The following is a 23,850-nucleotide window of genomic DNA, read 5'->3' on the forward strand; positions in this document are numbered from 1 at the left end:
TGTTATGATTTTACAGGTTGGCAGCTGCAAGAGTGAAAAAAAATCTGATTAATTGATAAATAGTAAAGCATATTAAATCCAAGAATAACTGAGGTTAGTCAATTATACTTACTCCTATGTTTGAAACACCACCAGAGCATGAATCCAGATGCAACAATTACACAAGAAAACACAGCAGCAGTTATTACCACTGCAAGCCAAATGGATGACTGCTTTTTACTGACTGCAGAAATGAAATGGACAAATAATTAATTTTTTTTCATATAAAGTATATACAAAATGCAAAATGTGTCTTGACATTTTATCATGAATTTTTACAGAATGTAAAATGAGAGGTCTATGATTAAAAAGAAAGCATATCTAGTCATCACTTCGTGACAGGGTCTTACCCCAAGTTTGAGTGAAATTTCCAGGTATGCTGCTATGCTGGACCGCACAGCTGTAGTGATATATGCCTGTGTGTTCTGCTGGTATCACAACACTCTTTCTTGTCTGATAAGAACCATCTCCATTTGGTAACACCTCACCTTCAATAACCCCCTCAACCACAGGCTGCATGTCTGATCCAAACCACTGAACCTGCACTGTTCGTGGGAAGAACCCAGTCACATGACATGTGATCTCTGTGAAGGCAAAGTTTCGCTTCTCAAAAATCCTGACTTCTGGAACTGTGGAATCAATGAACAAAACCACCACCAAAAAGAAAGATCAGTAATATCTTTAGTCTTCTATAGAAATTAAAAGTTGGGATCTTTTTTCTGTTTTTCATTTTTTTTCATTAATTTTATTGACCACAGCAGTGCAGTAAAGATGTCTATGTGGAAATTCATACCATTCCTTTACTTTTATCAGTTAAATTCACAATTCACATCGTGAAAGAGAACGCCTCTATTTCTCAGAAAAGAAAAAAAAAACAGACTTGTTAAGTCATGAAAGCAAATCTGAACTTTGTAATCTTACCTTTCTTCAGGCGTAGTCTGGGATCATGTTGAAGGAATAGGTTGATTATGTCAAAACACCATGTTTTATATGCGGACATAAGAAAGTCAAGGTCGACTGGACTTTTCTCCCTCTGTCTCTTATAGAGGACTGCTTGAGGCACCGTGGCTATAAATGTTTTACTCTCAATATCCAGGCTTAAAAAATCCTTGCCGTTAAATGCATGAGTTAAAAAGGCTTGTGCAGTTCCATCAGGATGAAGGTCACATCGACCATGGGCCTGATAAATGTTTGTGGAAGCACCTAAAATGTTAAACGGTCCTTATTAGTTCAACTGCATTACTTAAAACATGACAAAGAGGTATACACTGAAAGTAATACGTATTTGGTTAGCAGTGTTTTTCAGACGAGATACCTGTTAAGTTAAACTCCTGGATGGCTAATTGCAGGCCTCTGGTTAAAACTGCTTTGTTGAAATTTGATCTGGAAGCCAAATAACTCCAAAACTGTTGTGCAGTTGTATTCTTAATACATTCAGGGACAGGTGATGCACTTTCCATGGTATTGTCATAGGAGAGGACTGGCCAATCATCCACAGTTGTCATCTGAAAATATTCTGGCAAGTCAAGGCCTTGTGATCTAACACCAATTACATTCAATGAGTGTACATCTGTAAAATAAGAGAGAATTTAAGAATTTACCCTTTCATACAAACTGCAAAATTAAAAATGGCATGTTAGAAGGAATGTAACAATTTCAAATTCCATTTACTGTTGATACAGCATTACCCTCCCTCATTGAATCAGAATCAGATTTTTATTAAAATCTTTCATTGCTTCCCTGCAAGTGTGACTAAATAGTCCGCACTGTAGTCACAGAAAGAGGTTTATTCATTCCGCCATAGCGCACATACTTCCTGGCTGCAGTAAAACATCTTTATCGCTTTTCATTTTGTACAGTGCATTTTAAAAGGGTGAGGAAAAATTTAGGTGAATAAAAATGACGACTGATTAAGTATTGGTGAGTAATAAATAAGGAGCAAGACCAGCTTCTATCATGAAGCCACAGCCAACTTGCGTCAAATATGTATAAGTTTCTATATATGTATGGGACCAGTTGGTATCCAGTTTTGAAATTACATATTAAAAAATTGAAAGTAAGAGAGAAGCACATTAATACCTTCACATTTCAATTCTTTTACTCTTAGGCTTATCAAATAAACCTTAGTATCCTAATGGTGTGCCTCTGAACTGGAACAATATAGTTCTTAGTTATTGATGACAGTCAAGTGAGATGAATTCCATACAAAAGAAAACAGCAGTTTAGAAAACTTATTGCAATTAACCATTTGGGTTCTCCCTCTGTGCCTCATCACCCTTAGCATATCAAACATTTGTAATTAAAATCTTCCATGGCTTCCTTCTATTTGCAAAAAAAATGTTCATCTCTTTACCTGAGTGTATACACAGAGAGAAGATTGGTGCACCATGACGCATACATTTATTGGCTTTAAAGCTGTTTTTTTTTTAATGTTGAACATGGTGTTTTAAAAGATAGTAGTGTTTAAACGGAAAATATAGGCAAGGGAATAAAGGCAATTGATTCATAATCATTTAGCACACACCAGAAACAGAGCGATTTCTATCATGAAGCTGCAAGCCAGTTATGTCTAATACATATATGAACCAGTCAGTGTGAAATTTTAACGTTATAGTCCACTCACCTCCAGACGAACATTGAAGAAATTTTAAAAGAAGACAAAAGCACATTAAGTTCCCCATATTCAAAATCTTGTTCTTCATGTTCGATATTTACAATTGTCTATGGTGCTCAGGGAACAGCCAAATTGTATTAAAATTGAAAATTAAAGGAGATTCCTTTGAAAAATCCTACTCCATTCACAAACACACAAAAGTTGAAAAAAATTTGAAACAGGACAGAAACATCTCTACACCCCTAATCTTTGCTGTTGTCTCTTCTGTGTGAGGTGAATTCCAGTCATTTCTTCATCAAAAGAGAAACTGAAACTGATTTTATGCCACGAGACACATTGCATAACCACAGGCTTTTAGTAGAATCTATTCTTCAAGAACACTCATTATGTAGGAGCCAAATGTCTCCTGATAGTTCATTTAGTAACATTTGGGTTCGCCTATGTAGTATAGGCTTGTAATTTGCATATGTAGTGTAGGCTTAATGTGTGCCTGTCCCTTTAAGAATAGTTTCATTTCGGGAGCATGGGCTTGTTAGTGGTTGATAGTCAGATACAATTCATTACTTTATTTCATTTCTGCAGTTAAAGTAAATATTTAAAAACGAAGCAAATGAAGTCATTTCTGGAACAACACACACACACACACACACACACACAAGGGAACACGCGTCAGCCACAGCTCTGCTCTTTGATTCAGTATGTTAGGAAAGGCTTCTAACATTACTAAACTCAGTACATTAGACAAACTGTGGCTTGTTCCAATCCGATGACACAGTATTTTTTGTGTGGTTTTAAAGACTGAGCCTAACATACTATCTAACACCATGTGCAGGATCACTTCAGTCTTGTGACTGCACATGTTTCACATCAAGTTTTCACTGAAGGGGACATTCACCCAGGGGGGGTTCACTCACATCAGTGCCACTGCTGTGTTGAGAGTGGACAGCCTCTCAGAAATAAAAACTGACCACTAATGAAGGGCTATGGGACGGCTGACACATGCAGCACATGGAAACAGATGGGTCATAATATGTAACTGGACACCAACAAGGTGCACCTGCATGCAAAGTGTTTCCAATAGATACAGGGCATATGTCTTGTATTTGAAGAGAACAAAATCTGATCAAAATAAAAGCTCAAAAGCCCAGAAATATCAAACTCAGTGAATCCTGGGTGCTGGTTTGAAAGTTCTGTATCCTGTTTGGCACCAGGCAAGAACTAAGAGAACAAACAAGAACCAACTTTGTAAAGGCAAGAAGAGTAAATACTAAGCAGCAAAGATACTGTCTCATGGAAGGCAAATCCATGGAGTCAACTGGTGTATTAACAGATGACAAGGGTTGAGCAGTTTGATGCTGAGGCAGGCTATTAACATCTGGAAGAGTAGGTGATGGACCTGAGGGCTTGGGGCAGCTGTGATTGTTATGCCCAGCCTAGGGGTTACTGAGCATAACAAAAGTGACCTCCCCTTTTCCTGTGCCCACGAATTACAATCCAAAAAGTGATTTATTTACAAAAGTGGTAGTAAAAAGCTTCGGGGGTGAGCGCGGCCAAAACAACAAACAAAACAATCTATATTTTACAAACTAAATAACCTACTTCCCGAAAATAAGAGAAAAGAAAATACAGAAACCTTCCCTGACTCCCTAACGAAAAAACAGGAGAAAAGAAGATCCAACAAAAATGGCTTCCCACCCCCTACCACTACCCGAACAGTTAATACAAAAATTATTTACAATTATCTTACAACCAACAAATACCTATCACAACGAAAATTACAAATACACAAATAAAGATCTACAAACTAGGCTATATAACGAATCTTTCTGGAAAGCACACACGAGTTATCAAAGCACAAACAAAAGTCACGGTCAAAGTAGCCAGGACAAAACGCGAGGCCCCGGCATCTGGGTGGCGCGTCTTTTTAAAACTGGCGCCGTCAACCGTGGGCCAATCCTCGATCGCCACCCGCAGAGTAACACATTAAAGAGACATACGGGGAAAACACAGACAGGCAGGGAGGAAACAGCACCACACACAGGCAGGGGGAGAAAAACAACAGCACACAAAATAATACCCATTTATGACTCAGGGTCATAACAGTGATGAACCACTTGGGGAGAGTCTTTGTGTCAGATAACATACAACATCCCTTTTCCATCAGTAGGTTGAATCAGCGGCAAGGCGATCATCAAGGAAGCACAGTCTGTTGAACTGGAGCCAGTTCACTTTCAGTTCAGGTGAATTTTTTTTCCCACTTCTTTAAAAAGAACGTGTTTTGTCTTGTCTGTCTTGGGAACTATACATCTCAGTTATTTTATAATAAAACAAACCAACACAAACAAAGTATTAATTAACTAGACAAAAATAAAAAGTTTCTTGAAATAGTGAAGAAATCAATCAGGTAGATGTACAAGTGACAGAAATAATATTTCATGTTCAGCAGTCACAGGTAAAATTAGTCCAAATGCGTAGCCAATGAAAAAAAAAAAGGACTAAGAAAAAAAGGACTAGGACATGCACCTCTCTGCAGTAGAAGATGATCCAGTTACTCACACTGGACAAATGAGAGAAAATAAAGAAAAGAACAGGGTTCTTTTCTTACAATGATATTAACAGATACATTGACATTATATCTATTTTTCTCACCGTATACAAATCAGACTGTGAAAACAAACACATCTGAAGGAAGAATAAGTGTTACAAATGACCTGTGATTATAATAAAGGACAAATTCACAGCATTTTATCTGCCAAGAAAAAACAAACAAACAAACAAGTTTTGGTTAGTCAATGAAAAATGATATAATATTAAAATCCTGCGATGAGTCAATCAGACAAACTTGCCATTACATTTACGGCACCACCTGAACATGAATCCAGATCCAACATTTACACAAAAAAACACAACAGGAATGACCACAGCAGTCACAATGAATGAGTCCTTTTCATGAGCTGCAGAGATAGATTGAGATAACTCTGATCATTTTGTCCGTATGAAAAACATACAAAATACCGAATGTCTCTTCCCATTCAAATATTAATATTTACAAAGTTTTAAATGAACAATGATTTCAAAGCAAATCTGAGAATTCATCCAGGGATTCAGCAGGATCTCACCCCAAGTTTGAGTGAAATTTCCAGGTATGCTGCTATGGTGGACCACACAGCTATAACTATGGATTTCTGTGTGTTCTGCTGGTATCACAACACTCTTTCTTGTCTGAAGTACCATCTCCATTTGGTAACACTTCTCCTTCAATAACCCCCTCAACTACCGGCTGCATGTCTGACCCAAACCACTGAACCTGCACTGTTCCTGGATAAAACCCAGTCACATGACATGTGATCTCTGTGAAGACAGAGCTTTTCTTCTCAAATAGTCTGACCTCTGGAACTGTGGAATGAACAAACAGCACCACTAATAAGAACAGTAAACATGATGGCTGTATCATACATGGAAAGTAGTGGTTGACAATGTTTTTGTTGTTGTTGTTGCTGATGTTTTTACGTATTTGCAGCAGTATACCGCTTGTAGTAGTAACTGTGCTGCAATTCATACAACTCTCTCTCTCTCTTATATTGCTTTTTACAATGAATTTCAGATTGTGATAGAGTACATCTCTATTTCTCTGTTAAAAATAGACCGCTTAAGTCATGAACACAAATATGAACTTTAGAATTTCACCTTTCCTCACACGTGGTCTGGAGTCCTGTTGCAGGAACTCTTTAATTCCGTCAATGCACCTCATTTTGTAGAAAGAGACAACGATCTCAAGGTCCGCTTGATTTCTGTCCCTCAGTCTCTTATAGAGGACTGCTTGAGGCACTGTTGCTGTAAATGTTCTACTCTCAATATCAAGGCTTAGGAAGTCTTTGCCATTAAATTTATGAGTTAAAAAGGCTTATGTAGTTCCATCTGAATTGAGGTCACATCGACCATGGGCCTGATAAATGTTATAGGAGGCACCTGAAATTTTTCACAATTTTTATTAGTTCCAAGTCATTGCTTCAAAATATAATCATTAAGTGTTCACGAAGTGTAACAACTATAAAGTTTACTGTGGTTTCTGAGATGGAATACTTACTTGTTAAGTTAAACTGTTGAGTGGCTAATTTCAGGCCTGCTGTTAAATATTCACTGTGGATATTTGCTCTGGACGCAGAATAGTTCCAAAGTTGTGCATTTGTGCTGTTAATCCATTCAGGGACAGGTACTGCACCTTTCATGTTGCTGTCATAGTAGAAGACTGGCATGTCATCCACAGTAATCACCTTAAAATATGTTGGCAAGTCAAGGCCGTGTGATGCAACAAAAAATGCATTGAGTGAATGTACATCTGCAAAATACAAGAAAATTCACTCTGAGAATGGGACTGTACAGGCAAACAATGAGAGTAAGAAATTTTATGTCAGAATTGATATATCATTTTCAAATCACAGTGAACTGTTTATTGTACAAATGAAACCATTTTTACCATGTTGAATATTGTAGAAAATTGCACAGATTAAGAATCAGATTTAATGAGATTTAACGAGCATGTTGAAGATGCCAATGAGAGGAAACGCACAAAGTACCAGGAACTGGTGGAGAAGTGTCAGGACAGAGACTGGAAGACATACTATGAATCCATAGAGGTGGGCTGCAGAGGCTTTGCAGGGCACTCACTCTGCAAAGTCCCCAACCAAATAGGCTTTATGGGGATGAAAAAGAAGAGGGCACTTAATCTGCGAGTGAAGCCGCAGAGAAAGCCACCAGGTGGCTTTGGATCAAGAGGGCTGCTCCGTGGGCTGCTGCTAGGATGCAAGTCAGTGCACATAAACAACACTTTTAGAGCTTTACAAACTCAGAAACAACAGCAACAAAAACAAAAATCAACTACAATTGCAAACAGCTGGAACTGACTACATTGTAGGTAACTGATACATACCTTAAACAGATTACAAACAGGTCAAATTAAAATCATGAACAACCCCATGTCCGTTGTGCAGTCAAAATAATGTTGACCCTAACATAGCATGTCTACCAGCTGATGGTCTTGATAAATTGTATTATTGATTGTAAAAAATTTCTGATGAAGAAATTGTACCACTTTGACACTAGAATATATTTTCTAAAGGGTATGTATAGGGGGGGGTGTCAAAAGTTCACATGAGGATTACCAGGGAAAAATAATATGTTAGTACAACGATATTTGAGAACATGTCTTTAGTCGCACTGACATAAGTTAGGAGAAAACTGAAGTTGTTAAGAAGACTGATTGCATTTGATCATCTCTCTTTCGACGACGTCATCCTCCTTTATAGCATCACACCTGCAATTAAAATCTTTAATTGCTTTTCATTTTTTCTCTTGAATACTCAACTTATCACCTAGGTGTCACAGAAAGAATTTTGCACTTGCTGGCTATATGTACATTTAGGACACCCTTAGTGTGTATGTTAGTAACAATCTAACGAAAGTGCTTCTTTGGTTACTTTAAATTGAAACACTCAAAAAAATATTGGTATCTTACATGAATGATAATGTCACATCATGCAATAGGCAAAACTTAACAAGGTTAAATACAAGATGAAAAAAAAGCGCACGAGTTAAAATGCCTTGCTCCATTTAAATGGAGACATCAAAAGCCGCCATGACTCTGATAATATTTTAAGTATTTCCTTTAACAACAACATTTAAGAGTCTATTTTAGGTTAGATTCGTTAACATGCTACGATCTAGAGGACAGTTTGAGACAGAAGACATTTTACTGAACTCTAAGAATTCACTGAATATATTACATGTTAAGGCAAACAGGCCATTTACCTGTCAAGTTAAACTGTTTGAAGGCAGACCTCAGAGCTCACATTGGCTGTTTGTTGTTGTTGTTGTTTTTCACTCTCTGCAAGAACATTTATATCCCTCCAATCCAGTCTTCTTCTGGAGCTGTGCTCTTCAACCATGACTGACACATTTAGGTGCCATGGCAATTAAGTTACTCTAAGACTAATTAGTCAAAAATAAATCTCCAGACAGACTGATAATCAGGGGAGTTTGGAGGTGTCAGTTAACTCACAGGAGACTAGATGCATGTGCAGGTCTGGGTGACTTTATTAGACAGACTTAAAGGTATTGAGCTCAGGGAGAGATTCTGGAGTAGACACAAGGATCAGGAAGGACTCAGTTTAGACACAGTTACAGGCTCACATTTAGGATAAAATTAAAGTACTTTTTCTTCTTCTTTACAAAACTTACCAGTTTTACAACCATTGTGATTTTGTATCTTGAAACATGTTGTATCTAAACCTGCCATTAATATTCTTAGAGTTCTCAATCCATTTATTCATTTACATTAGTAAAAATTCCATTTGGCATGGTTCATAAGGTGCTGAGATCTCTCTCTCTGGACTATACTGCTGCCTGATGATACATTATGATGATACATCCTTTTGGAGCAGTTCAAAAAACAAGGTGCTGAGATCTCTCTCTATATTGGGGCCTATTTTGTTGCCTGATGATACATTCAAAACATTAAGAGGGTTTCCACTCATGACTCGAATGCACAAAGCTTACACACTATCTACCACCATGCACAGGGTCACAGCAGTTTTCTCCAAGACGACTGCAAATGGTTCAAATCAAATTCATTCAACTAACATAAGGCACAAAACAAAAGCAAAAAGTAATTTTTATTTGAAATGCATTATTATTACATTAATCCGTAAGGTAATGCTACTTTAATAATAATAGTATCTGTACATGTTGTATAGTGTTACATAGTATTTAGATGCTTTTTGAAAAACGTTATTGTGCAAAGCAAACACTGTGAACAACAGGTCAAGGGAAACAAATGTTAGAATTTTACATGGAACAATTTCTGTCATGTTTTAAAATAAAATCCCTCTGACCTTGAAAGATTGTTGAGGACAATTTGAAAGAGGATGAAAATATACTAAATTCTTCATATTTACAATCCTGTCCTGGCAGGTGTCACAGTATACAGCAAGACTAGAAGTTTAATTGAAAATGAAATGCAGTACACTTGTATTTCCAAACCTGGACACACAGCACTCCCCTCTGACACATCACATTTCAGATATAATCTGCAAGAACAAGCATTTAAGACCTGTGAAGTCATGCACGCACACACACACTAACACACACACACACACGCACGCACACATTACACTTTCGTGATATTTTAACAGAGTTAAACTAATTAGCTGTTCTATTACTTATCCACATAGCGAGTGTTTGATTTGTTTAAAATAGATATGTCTGTAAAACCAGCACATAATTCAAAGAAATGCACCACACAGCTGAAAAACTTCATTTTGCACTTCGTACCTTCATGCCCATAAATAAAATTAGATATATATTAAAAACAAAGTAACCAAAGTTAACTGTCTTCAGTGAATTTGACTTGTGCATTTAGCCCATCCTTACACACCAGTAGCCTTGCCCAAGACTACTTCAGCCGTGGATGTTTTCCTGCCGGTCCTGGGAATCGCTTCGCTAACCTTTAGACCACAGCTGCCCCATGGCTTCTAGTAACACAGCAGATGACCCACAGTTTGAAACAGAGATAGAGATGCTCCTGTTTGCAGGGGAAGGCGGGTCACTCATTCACAACATGAGAATAGTGCTACATGAGTCAGATGGCTGTATGAGAGAGGACAAAGGAGGAGGAAGAAAAATGTTAGAGGGAGGAAGTTTTCCTCACACCATTAACACAATAAACTGAGAGAACAATTAGATATAAGGGGGAAATATGATTTGAAAACATACCTGTGATGAATATAAATTATTTTACAGAATACCAACTGCAAAAAAGAAAAACTACAGATTAGTCAATGACCAAAAACCCTTGTTTTACTTTGAAAATTCAAGAATAACAGAGATCAATCAAATATACTCACCCTTACGGTTACAGCACCACCAGAACATGAGTCCAAATCCAATTATTACCAAAACACCCACAACAACAGGTATTACCACAGCAAATATGACAGATGAGTCCTGTTTACCAACTGTGGATTTGAAATGAAATAATTTGATTTTATTTATTTTTTCTCAAAGGAAGCACATACAGAGGACAGAATATGTTTGCCGATCTAAAGTTAATATTTATAATTTATCATATATTTATTAATATTAATTTTCATATTTAAAAATTTAAACTGACACACTCAGGAATAAAGGTTAAAAGTGATAAATCAGTATTGGATTCAGCAGGATCTTACCCCAAGTTTTGGTGATATTTCCAGGTATGCTGCTATGCTGGACCACACAGCTGTAGTGATGTATGTCTGTGTGTTCTGCTGGTATCACAACACTCTTTCTTATCTGATAAGAACCATCTCCATTTGGTAGCACTTTGTTTTCACTATCCACCTCCTCAACCACAGGCTGCATGTCTGACCCAAACCACTGAACCTGCACTGTTCGTGGGTAGAACCCAGTCACATGACATGTGATCTCTGTGAAGGCAGAGTTTTTCTTCTCAAATAATCTGACCTCTGGAACTGTGGAATGAACAGGCAAAAATATCACCATAAGAACAGTGAACATGATCACCATATCACGCATGACTGGAAGTAATTTGGCTCTAATTAAGTGATCAATAATCAATGAACGATGAGCTTCACTTCTAAAAAAAGCCTGACCTCAGAAATTATGGAATGAACAAACAGCACAGACAACAAGAACTGTAAACATAATTATTCAGCCTCATAAAGAAAATAGTGGTTGACTTCTTTTTCAGTTTTTCATTTTTTTAAATGATAAATTGATATTGTTGGCTACTGCAGTGTTACTCCTGTGCTCTGTAGAAGTAAAGGTATATAGAATATACAGGCTGTGTGATAATTCAGACTTTTTTTTCATACTTTTTCAGATTGCAAAAGAGAACAACTCTATTTCCATGTTAAATAAAAGTCATGAACACAAGTGTGAACATCACAGTTGTACCTTTCTTCACATGTAGCCTGGGGTCCAGTTGCAGGAACTCCTTGATTCCGTCAATACACCACGTTTTGTAGAAAAAGAACATGAAGTCGATATCAGCCTGATCTCTCTCCCGGAACATCTTATAGTGGACTGCCTGAGGCACCGTGGCTACAAAAGCTTTGTTTTCAATGTCAAAGCTTGTAAAATCCTTGCCGTTAAATGCATGAGTTAAATAGCCTCGTGCAGTTCCATCTGGATGAAGGTCACATTGACTGTGGGCCTGGTAAATGTTATAGGAAGCACTTAAAAAAAAATTTAACAACCTTTATTAGTACAAATTAATAACTTCAAAACATGAAAGACAAGCATTTACTGAATGTAACAAGTATTACGTATACAGTAGTTTTTTTTTTTTGTTTTGTTTTGGGGTTTTTTAGAGCAGACCATTTACCTGTTAAGTTAAAGTGCTGAGTGGCAGATTTCAGACCATGTAATATTTTTTCTTTGTTGAAATTTGCTCTTGATGTAATGAAATCCCAATATTGCTGTGCACTTGTGTGGTTCAGCCATTCAGGGACAGGTATTGCACTTTTCATATTGCCATCATAGTAGAAGACTGTCACATCATCCACAGTCACTACCTCAAAATAATCTGGCAAACCAAGGCCTTGTGATCCAACACAATGCCAGGTAATAGAATGTACATCTGTAACATATAACAGAGATCACTATAAGAATATGACCATAGACTATTTCCCAGTTTGAAAAAAAAGATAAAGGTTGTGATCCAGCAAAAATAGTATCAGCTCATGAACTTCTGCAAAATATAAGAGAATTCACAATAAGACTGTCATCATAATTGCAACAATTTGAAGCAATAGATTTCAGCATAAAAATAACATGCCCATAGCACAGTAAACTGCCATTTGTAGAATGCAAGAATCTTATGTATTCAAGACTCCCATTCCACTACTTCACTCAACCAACTTAACATCGATGTGTCACACCACATACTGACCACAAGAGGGAGCTGGATGACACCATTAGACCTGCCACAACCCCTGATTATTAATTTGTGAATTATTAGTTTATCACATACACCTGTTTCTCATTGTTTAGAGAAGTTAAATTCCCTGAGGCTCTTTGTTTCGTGCCCAGTCTTGGAGGAATCCTGTTTAGAGGTCTCAGAGGGCTTGGCTCATGCTGGTGGTTTCGTTTCAGTATTTTGTTAAGTATTTTGCTCTTTGTTAAATTTATGTTTTGCTCATGTCTAAGAGCATTCATTGCTTGTAATCCCAAATCATCAGAAAACCTTCTTAAATTTTATTTCATGTCCTGCCACAAACTCTGCTTTTTAGTTTGTGAATTATTAGTTTATCACTTACACCTGTTTCTCATTGTCCAGAGAGATTAAAATTCCATGTTCTTTGTTTAGTGCCCAGTCTTGGAGTAATCCTGTTTAATCCTGCTAAAGCTTTGTAAATTTTATGTCATGTCCTGCCACAAACTCTGCTTTTTAGTTTGTGAATTATTAGTTTATCACTTACACCTGTTTCTCATTGTCCAGAGAGATTAAAATTCCATGTTCTTTGTTTAGTGCCCAGTCTTGGAGTAATCCTGTTTAATCCTGCTAAAGCTTTGTAAATTTTATGTCATGTCCTTATGTCTCCTGGGCCGACTCTGTAAGCAGACTCATATCTACTCAGTGACTCTTAGAAGCTGGATCTCTACATGCTCCTATATGGCATAATTTTCTTGTTCTGCTCAGACCTGTTATATACTGACCTGTGATGAATAATGCTGAAAAATTATTTTTTCAACTCATTCCAATTTATTTCAAAGTGACCCTGAAAGTCACAAAGTCTTGCAGCACATTACATGAAAAGCCAGGTCTAATTTATACAAGTAGTGGGGCTAAATCTTATTTTTGCTTTATTCTGAAAAGAACGTACGATTAATACTGTTAAATCTGTTTACAGATTCTCCGCCACCATTACACAAGGTAACTCTGCTGTGCCTATATGCTGTTGGAGTTTGAAACAGTAGCTTAAAGCCACGCACAGTCTGGTTTGAGAACCCATCTATTTTAAGCCTGCACTCTCTTCCTCGAGGAGGACACGGTGAACACAGAAACAGTGCACATGCGCATCGCAACTTTGTAGCACTGATGTGTGAGGAAGGCAAATATTGACAAATGAATGGAAAGACGAAAAGTGCGATGGCTTATCAAATCCTGTGAAAGCATTATCTGTATCAGAGGACCTGTTCTGGGAAAGAGGCGAAATCACAGGAGGAGTATTAAAGGGGAAATAACTAAATATAAATAGGGATTTCATGCTAACTCGTGCGTTACATTTATTCTGAAAAAATGCGTCTCATGCCTGTTTCTTTCGCCAAGGACTTGTGTAGCTTAAATAATCAGATAAGCAGGTACCCAGACCACTGGTTTGTAATCGGCGAGCAGTAAATAAGGATTCACAGCGATTTGTATCACGGCATTACGACGAACTTGTGACCTCCGCACAGATGTCAAAGATGTGTGTAAATGTATACTGGTGTTTTAAAATTATTTATCCTCTGCAGCCGAATCAAATTTGTATGTCTAAGTTGGATAACAAGGCACATTTGTAGGTTGGTCAATATCATAATGTTTATGAGATGAATTCCATTCAGTTCTTTACCAAAAGAAAAACTGAGACTAAATTGTATACCATCAGACACTTTGTATCATCAAAGTTTATTTGAATATTCAGTGAGCAAGCCCAAGGGGGCAGTGGCAATGAAAAATCCCTATAATGACACACATAGAAGGAAGAAACCTTAGGAGGAAATGAGACTCAACAGGGGGAACCCTTCCTCCTCTGGCTGGCGTGTAGAATAAAGATAGTCTGGTGACTGATTCACAGTGCATTGTAAAGTATGTCCACAATGCACAGATTATTTCACAAAGTAAGCAGTGCAAACAAGTATGGACAATGTAAAAATACAAAATGGCAGTTTATTGTAATTTTAACAGTGACCAGTGACAGAGACAAGTGTTTGTACATGTGTATTTGATATAGATGCATACAAATGATGAATTAAAAAAAATCTGTTTTGCATTTTAGATCTATCCATTTGGCACATGCCTTTTCCCAAAGCAGCCAACATAATAAATACATTAATTATGTGCATAACTCAGCTGGCATGAGACAATGGCCTGATAGATAAATGCTGTAGTTATAAGTACCACACAACAAAGACAAAGAACTTGACAACCAGAAAACGCTACCAATCATTTAAATTACCTGTAACAAAATTATGTTCCATCACAACGTGTCAAAACATCGTTATATCACCATGCCAGACTGCAAACATGCCTAATTTAACAATGGTTTGCTTATTATCAAACACTAGGACTCAAACACTGAGTCCTAGTAAAAATATAAAAGCAAAAAAAAAAAAAAATTATTAAAAACACCAAAGATAAGCGTGTAAGAACAGATACCAAAGGAGCATCCATACAATTCTCTCACTCACACATTATCTAAGCCGCTTTTCCTAATTAGGGTTGCTGGAGCCTATCCCATAGGGTGAAAGGTGGGGAAATACCCTGGATAGGTTGCTAGTCCATCACAGAGCAGATACACACACTCACACACACCCAGGAGCTCCTGGAGGGGACCCATACAAACACAAACATACGAACTCCATACAGAAAGGACCCTGGCCACTCGGCCAGGAGTCAAACCTGAGACCCTCTTGCTGTGAGGCAACAGCGCTACCCACTGCGCCACCTGCATCCATACCACTGAAAAACATAATCAGTTCTGATTAAAATAATGCATTTTTTACAAATGTCTAGGGGGTAATAAAACTTCCATAATGCACAGGACCTATCCACTGGACAAAGAACATAGTGATATGATTAAAACTGTGTGCTCAGAGGTTCAAGTAAACAAACAACATTGTTCTACTGTGGTAAGACTGACTCCTCCTCCAACAGTACTTTCCCACAGTGGGTGGGTGGTAAAACAGAAAGTCCATTGGGCTTGGTTTATGAAAGGTAAGGATATTAAACTGAATCTTCTTGTATTTCAGGTTTTGGCATGGGCATTCAAATATAAACAGTGAAGAAAAAGGTGATGAGATGATTTGGTCAGACACTGTGCTGTGAATTTACCTGCATGGTTACTAAAGTCACCCGAGGAGTAAGCATACGGTTATAGTTGTGTGTGTTTCAGCAGAATATTACAGACACCAGGTACAAGTGCCTATTTCATTTTTACTTTTCTCTCCCTCTCTTATGGAGTATCTGCCCATACTGAGCATACCAGCTGTCCAGGTGTTCATATGTATGTCTGTATTTGTACATTTGTGGATCCGATAAATAAATAAAATCTGACCCACAATGAGCATCATTCAGCTCTAACTGTAACCTTTACTCAGACTTTTGGAACAACACAAAAAATAATCAGAATATTTAAAACTGTATGAATATAAAATATATATACAAAAATAGGACTCATAAATATCAAAAAGAAGTAACAAAGAAAAATATCCATTTGTGTTGATTAGGCACTCGAGCATCAATACATCCCCCATCCCCCAAATCATTCTGATTTCCCAAATCAACAAAATACATTGCACAGTCAGTGTGCGCTTCGCCCTTCTTCTTGAACGTTATCAGGTTACGTACCTTGTGATCTAGACATAAGATGGGCTGGTGGTGCAGAGCGACATCATAACCAGGAGTTAAACATTAATCCTAAAATAAGGTGGATTGGGCTAACTACACACTCCCTTTCTTACGAGTGAGAGCATGTATCTGCTAATTCTCGTCGAAGGTTTACATGGATCAGTTAAAAAGCCCAGCCCCCCACACGGTGACATGATATCACTGACGTGACATGCAAATGAGAGATAGAAAACGAATCGTGCAAATGTCACCATTCTGAATTTTTTTTTTTTTTGCAGGCGCCCCGTGCCGCCCCCGGTAAGATGCTGCCCTTGGCGACTGCCCATGTCAGCCATGCCTAAATCGGCCCCTGACCTCACCTCAGTAGCTTTGACTAATAGGTTAGAAGTGATCCTTTTTGTGCTGGAGGATGATTCACCCTCATTCCAAGAATACCACTCTTTATTTGTCCTAGCTGTATGAGTGAAAAGACAGAGAGTTGAATATTATGAACATTCCCCTCAACACACATAAATGAGATTATTGAAGCAAACACTTGTAAGAGGAAGAAAGGGGTTTAAAAACTGACCTGTGGTGATGATGAATGATAATTTTACAGGATGCCATCTACAAGATTGAAAACAATACTGATTATTAATTAATTAATTTTTCTGAAGAGTAAAATTTATGAAATCCAGGGATAACTGATGTTAATCAGATGTTCTCACCATTTCGTTTGCAGCACCACCTGATCATGAGTCCAAATCCAAATAAACAAAAAAACACAGCAGGTATTACCACAGTAATCACTATGGATGAGTCCTGTTTACCAACTGCAGAAATAAAATTAAATAATGCCATTCATTTCTGTCCATTAATTTCTGAAGCACATACAAAATACAAATTTTGTCATTCTAATGTGAGCATTTACAGAATTTGAAATGAGAAGTCCATGATTAGAAAATATTATAAAAAAATCTATTCATCCCTTGACAGTACAATCTTACCCCAAGTTTTGGTGATATTTCCTGGCATGCTGCTATGCTGGACCACGCAGCTGTAGTGATGTATGTCTGTGTGTTCTGCTGGTATCACAACACTCTTTCTTATCTGATAAGTCCCATCTCCATTTGGTAACACTTCACCTTCAATAACCCCCTCAACCACAGGCTGCATGTCTGACTCAAACCACTGAACCTGCACTGTTCTTGGATAGAACCCAGTCACATGACATGTGATCTCTGTGAAGGCAGAGTTTTTCTTCTCAAAAATCCTGACTTCAGAAACTGTGAAATAAACAAACAAAAACACCACTAATAAGAACAGTAAACATGATTACTCCATCTTATAAAGAAAGTCTGACCACTTCTAACGTTTTTCATATTTTTTTATTTATTACTGGAGTGTAAACGTCATCCATGGGGCATTAGACTAAAGCAGTCTATTTAGTAATGCATACTGCTTTTTTTCTTTTTCCTTGCATTACTTTTCTCAGTTAATTTCAGATTGTGAATCCGAACATCTCTGTTTCTTTGTTAAAAACAAAGACTTCTATATGCTATCCCATAAAAGGCAAGAAAAAAGTCATGAACACAAATCTGAACATTGGAATTTTACCTTTCTTCATTTGCAGTCTGGGGTTGTGCTGTAAGAACATCTTAAGTCCTTCAATACCCCATGTTCTGTAGAAATTAGCAACGATTTCAAGGTCGGCTTGATTTTCCTCTCTCTTCCTCTTATAGAAAACTGCTTGAGGCACTGTGGCAGTGAATGTTTTTGTCTTCATATCAAAGCTCACAAAATCCTTGCCATTAAATGCATGGGTTAAAAAGGCTCGCACAGTTCCATTTGGATGGAGGTCACATCGAGTCTGAGACTGGTAAATGTTCGTGGAGGCACCTAAAATTTTTGAGCAGTCTTTATTAGTTTCAATTCATTACTTCAAAACATGAACACGTGTTCATGAGATGTATCAAGTATTAAGTTACAATTTTTGGGGGGATGGAATATTCTATTTACCCGTTAAGTTAAACTGCTCCCTGGCTGACATCAAACCTGCTGTTATAACTCTTTTGTTTACAATTGCTCTGTGAGCATAGTAACTCCACATTTGTCGTGCAGCTGTACTGGTCATCCATTCAGGGACTGGTGGTGGACTTTTCATATTACTGTCATAGTAGAGGACTGGCACATCATCCACGGAAAATACTTGAAAATATTCTGGCAAGTCAAAGCCATGTGATGCAACCATTATACCACTGAATGAATGTACATCTGTGAAATATAAGAAAATTCATTCTAAGAATGCAATCATACAGACACACTGCAAAGATTTAATGTCATGTTAGAATGGATATAGCATTCAAACTATGTACTGTACTGTTTAGTGTAAAGCTGAAAAAAAAATGTAAACCATGTTTTGTATTGTAGTATGTTCCACAGATTAAGAACCTGATCTCAGTTATAAGAGATTTAAAACTGAAGTTGCAGATAATCCATACTTAATTTGAATACATAATACCCAGGCCTAATCATATCACATAACAACTACTGAGTTCAATAAGTGAATCTAGTTTGCTATTAATTGGCTACTCCACACAATCTAGACTTTGTTTGTTTTAGAACTATCTTCACTGGCAAGTGCTGTACTGTTGGTTAAGTTCTTTCATACATTAAATGTGTTATTTTTTAAGTTTTAAATAACTATACGTATGATTCATAAATGGTCTAGTCAGACTGGCCCAGCATCAGTCTTGATGTGTGACAACCATGCTCACTGCAGCTAAATTTTTTTCCAGTTACCACATGGCTCACCTACTGAACTGAATGTAGACTGAAATGATTTCTTCTCTTTTCTTGTTTTTGCCCTTTTTTAAAAAAGAAATTCAGTTTGCAGGTATCTGTGCTTGCCAAAAAGATGCTTGTACCAAAAAATAAAAAAATAAATAAAATAACAGAAGAGTTAACTTGATCTTTGAAAAACATAAAAATCGCACTCAACTCTAGTTTTGTTTTGCTTCCATTAACTGCCTGCATGAATGTTCTCAAGAGCTCACAGCAGTGACAGCCCAGACCTGGTTTTAAAAGGTTGTCAAACTGCAGGTGACAGAATAATGTGTAATTAGAACAGACTGTTAGCAGGGTGTAATTATGGCTACTTAGAAAATACTGGCTACTGTGGCCATTCCTCAGAGTTAAAATTATTTGACCATTGGTATGTTTGGAGGGAGGGGTCTGGGGTGGGATCAGCTCGAACAGAAATTTGATTGGTTGCCATGGGTGCCGTGCTACTGAAGTTGGCAGTTGATACTTGTCACCTGGTCAGCAACATGGTTTGCATAGTCATCACGTCTTTTGTACTGGTTTGCTGGGGACTGGTAAACAGTTTTTTGGGTCAGTGGGACGTGTTTTAAATCTTCTGTCACCAGTTCTTTTACACTGACAAATCTTTTACATTGACAAATCTTTTAGACTGAACAAATCTTTTAGTCTAGTGATTCCATACACTCAGTTCTCAAAGACTCAGTGTCTCTCTTAACACACATCACTACTTGTCAGTTGGTCAGTCAGTCATTGTCCTTTCGTGCATCCTGTGAACATAGTTATGCTAGATTTTTTTTTAAACACAAATGAACATATGTTTGTGTCTGTTAACATGGTTATTAAGAAGTGTTTTGGTCCTGGAGCACTAGAGGCAATCACAATGCTACACGTGGTGGAGGTGGCCGTGCTTGACTGATCAGTCCTCAGTGAGCCTTGTACTATAAACCAGGTCTCAGAGGCTGGTGCGACCAGCGCCTCAGCGGCAGTGCTTACCACTACAAACGGCACTGATTAAAACAATGTGTAATGCTGAAACGCCATACCGCTCTCATGTCCTCATCACTTCTACTTCACTCCTTCACTCAACAAATTTATCACAAACATGTCATGTGACAGACTAGCTGAGGAAGAGAGTTGGAGGACGCCATTAGACCTGTCCAATTTAGTTCACCTGAGTTCTCTGCTCACGCCTGTTCTTTGCTTTCAATATTTTGTACATGTTGCTTATGATTTGGTCTTCCCCAGGACTATTTATTTCTTGAAATCCTGAATCATCAGTGAACATTCACAAACGTTTTCTCATGCCCTCATCTCCTCTGGGTTGACTGCATCTGTAACTGTTGCTAATGTATTGTTTGTATGATTTGTATAGTTTGTTTGCTTTTTCTGAGATCAGTTTCATAATTTATCATTTATTTAAGCCTTCGCTGTCTTCCTGAAGGAGAACACAGTGAACACAAAACCACAGTGCACATGCACATCGCAACTGCGTAGCACTGATGATGCTCTCGTGTGGGGAAAGCAAGTATTGACAGGGAATGGAGAGACAACCTATAGCGGACACGTGACCCACCTTCAACATTGAAATGTAGTTGTGTTTATAGTATAGAGATAATAGCTGGCAGGACCTCATTATTCACCCACGTTGAAAAGTAAGGCGTTGAAACAAAGTCGCGAAATCAACGTTGATTCGATTTTCAGAATCGAAACTGAATTCAGCAGCGATTAAACCTTGATCCATGACATTGACTAAACGTTGAAATGCCGACTGGGTAAATAATCAGATAAACAGGTACCTGGACCACTGATTTGTAATCGGCGAGCAATAAATAAGGATTCAAAACGATTTGTATCACGGCTTTACGACCAACTTGTGACTTCCGCACAGATGTCAAAGATGTGTGTAAATGTATACTGGTGTTTTAAAATTATAACCCACTCACCTCCATACGATTGTTGAAGGACTTCTAAAAGAAGACAGAAGCATATCATATACTTCATGTTGAACGTCTTCTATTCCAACGCATCCCAGAATCAGTAGGAGTGCTTTCGAAAGTGAAAGTGAAGGAAGATGGCGTTTTTGTAGCCTAAATAAGGGTACTTTCTCCGTGAATTCAGCCGTAATACACTCAAAAAACTCAGCAAAGGCATTTGTTTATTTGTTACACAAATAAAAATATGTTTGCATAATATGAATGTATTGTGTTTGTTACCTGAATCGTTTTTGTTTGTTTGATGTCAAGCAACAAAAATTCTGATGAACTAGATCAACATATTGATTCAAGGAGGATGAGTTACTTTGCATCAATGACACAAGCATTGCTTGGCACTACGCATGCTCTATAGGCCTACTCCGGAAGATTGGCGGGGCTTCCCGGCATGGACTGTTGTTTAGAGTTTGAAATTGTTCAGTTTATGGTCATTGAGGTGACCTTTAAAAAAAGAAGAAAAAACTGCTGCTGGTTCTACAAAGGCAGATTGAAACAATATATCAATAAGGGGGTGATGAAATTAGTAATATAATTAAAAATATTAAGAGAAGTAAATATTAGTGGTGGGCAAAGCGAAACTTCTTGAAACATTGAATCATTCGAGGCAATCGTGCTGGGAAATTTGAAACAGTTTCGAAATAACCCGATACTTGTCTCCACGGTGACACCTACTGGCCTCTTTTGCAATCATCACATTTTGATAATGCTGTTTCGCGAAACAGCAGTTCAGACAAACGTTGACAAATTCTAAACTACTTACTGTGCTGGCGGGTTATGTCAGGCTATCAATACATATGATCAATACATATTTGGGCAAAATCACAATAAAACAAACAAAGAAACAGGAGCTTTAAGATAGTCAGAGACAGCAAACTGGGACTGTAATGAACAGTGTGTTTCACTAAATATCCTTTTTTTCTATTGTGTTGTGTTTATTAACATATGTGAGGCTATTTCAGTTGCTTGGTATTTCAGTTTCAGGTGTTAGACATGACATTTAGAAAGATAATCTATTGACATAAGGCAGCTTTGTTTATTGGGATATATAACCTCATGGGTTCTGTGGATTTGAGTGTACTTTGTAGCTCATGAAGTATAAGCCCCTTAAATGTGCCACCTTCGGGGAACATCAGAGGTGGCGGATGGAGACCTGGAAACAGAGGAAGCCAAAACCTAATCCCTCGGGAAACAGCAAGTATTGTAGAGGTCCTCTATTGTAAAACAAGAGCAGAGATGTGGTTTTCGAGTATAATAAGAGTAAAGTTTATTTCAAGTTGTTGTAATGGGAGAAAAAGAGCTGCAAGAGAATGTTCGTGCAAAGAATCACTGTATTTAAATACAGTGTCTCTGACCTGAGCACCCAAACACTCGATTTTTGCATAATTGTGATTGGAATGTTGATCGAATTTATTGTGTGCCAACAGAACTCCTGCAAACCCTATTCAAAATATACAAGAGGTCAAAAATGTCTATTAAGCAGACAGAGAGCAATCTATTTGGCACAGGTAACCCACCACTTAATAAACCTTATTATCTCACTAACATGTGACCAAAACACACTCCTAAAAACCTCTTCCTATAACTTCACTTTAAAAAAGTCCCAAAAGACCAATGTATGTCCAAAATCTTCACAAATACTATGCCATTTTTTTTATTTTCATTTCACTAATTTGGACTGTTTAATTAATAAAGCAGCAAACATAACCTATAACAAACCGAGATCATTTGGTAGAACTTGAGACTGAAAGGGTTGGAGAGGCCCACAAAGACCTGATGAGTAGATTACAATTTACAATTTACAATTTAGTTATTTGGCAGATGCTTTTTACCAAAGCGACTTACAATAGATCTACAGTGTATGTCTACTTTATGAAGAATCAGTAAGTTGAGTTCTCCCTGAGTAGGCAAACTAAAATGGAAGTGGTTGTTTATTTACACTTTAAACACATTTTTAGCTTACAGTTTATGTACACTTGTTTACCATTGTCCTCATATAATGGAAATGTACATTCAGCACTTATGCAGTTCAGTGCTAATAGTATCATAGTATTCATCTTCAACAAAACTTTGAGAACTTTCAAAATTCCAAACATTGTACAACTAGCAATGCTCTTTTAGATTAATGGTAATGTATTTCCCACACTGGAAGGAAACCATTACACTGTGACATTTTTGATATGCCAGACACCAACAGAGCTGAATTTAGACCAAATCCAATGTTTCCTGAATTTGAAGGGAGTGGATTTCAAATCCCTCCAAAAGGTAAATTACCCAAATTGCAGCCTATGACATTCATTCATCACTTTTAAAATGGGAAAAGGAGGGGTTTTGAAGTCAATTTCAAAGATTTCTGGATATATTTTGGGCCTGACTACTTTGACTTATAGGTCATTTATATGCCCCTTCTATCTGTCTGACACGCTCTGCCATCACCTTCTCTCTGAAACCGAAATGCCAAAGTTCAAAGCACTTGACTGAAGGGCGTGTAAGACAGCCAACTCAACGCAGAGTGACACGAGGCTATGAAGCAGTTACCCTAAACCTCACTGATAGTCCTGAACTTCGAAACAAGTCTTGAGGAGTGCTCATGCTTTTGCCTGCTCCTAGAAAGGAACATATCCTTCAGTATGATCCTGTAGTCACCAACATACATCACAACCAGTATATACCTGTCATGCCCTGTCTTATGACACAGCGACTCAAAACAGAGGTTCTCCAACTGTGAGCATTCACTTGAGCGATGTTAGCTGATTAGCTGCATCCACACCTTGGGAGTTAATTGATTAAATATATAG

The 23,850-nt window shown here is 37.6% G+C and overlaps 2 protein-coding genes and 1 pseudogene across 2 annotated transcripts in view; all 3 read right to left on the reverse strand.

Annotated features, from left to right (window-relative positions):
• Window positions 1–360: 360 nt before the first annotated feature.
• Window positions 361–6,909, reverse strand: LOC115825531 (class I histocompatibility antigen, F10 alpha chain-like; annotated as a pseudogene).
• Window positions 6,910–10,837: 3,928 nt separating this feature from the next.
• Window positions 10,838–15,370, reverse strand: LOC115825532 (class I histocompatibility antigen, F10 alpha chain-like). The gene is made up of 4 exons (XM_030789316.1): window positions 15,280–15,370; window positions 12,029–12,290; window positions 11,606–11,886; window positions 10,838–11,160 (listed from the first exon to the last, which is right to left on the reverse strand). Exons 1-4 carry the CDS (start codon window positions 15,368–15,370, stop codon window positions 10,838–10,840), a joined length of 957 nt encoding a protein of 318 aa, XP_030645176.1.
• A 1,849-nt stretch (window positions 15,371–17,219) lies between these two features.
• The window catches only part of LOC115825533 (IgG receptor FcRn large subunit p51-like), a 28,570-nt gene continuing 21,939 nt past the window's right edge, over window positions 17,220–23,850 (reverse strand). Inside the window, exons 5-7 of the mRNA XM_030789317.1 lie at window positions 18,261–18,515; window positions 17,859–18,140; window positions 17,220–17,527 (exon numbers count right to left, since the gene is read on the reverse strand). Of these exons, the coding sequence (XP_030645177.1) occupies window positions 17,220–17,527; window positions 17,859–18,140; window positions 18,261–18,515 (845 nt within the window). The remainder of the gene's footprint in view (window positions 17,528–17,858; window positions 18,141–18,260; window positions 18,516–23,850) is intronic.

Source organism: Chanos chanos, chromosome 12, assembly GCF_902362185.1.
Source record: "Chanos chanos chromosome 12, fChaCha1.1, whole genome shotgun sequence".
Classification (NCBI taxonomy): domain Eukaryota; kingdom Metazoa; phylum Chordata; class Actinopteri; order Gonorynchiformes; family Chanidae; genus Chanos; species Chanos chanos.

Coding starts and splice junctions, on each gene's coding strand:
- LOC115825532 (XM_030789316.1), bottom strand. CDS start 15,370: ATGGATGCAGGTGGCGCAGTGGGTAGCGCTGTTGCCTCACAGCAAGAG. Junction 12,291..15,279: donor GAGTGGCCAGGGTCCTTTCT/GTATGGAGTTCG, acceptor TATATGTTACAG/ATGTACATTCTATTACCTGG. Junction 11,161..11,605: donor CAGGCTACATGTGAAGAAAG/GTACAACTGTGA, acceptor TTCATTCCACAG/TTCCAGAGGTCAGATTATTT.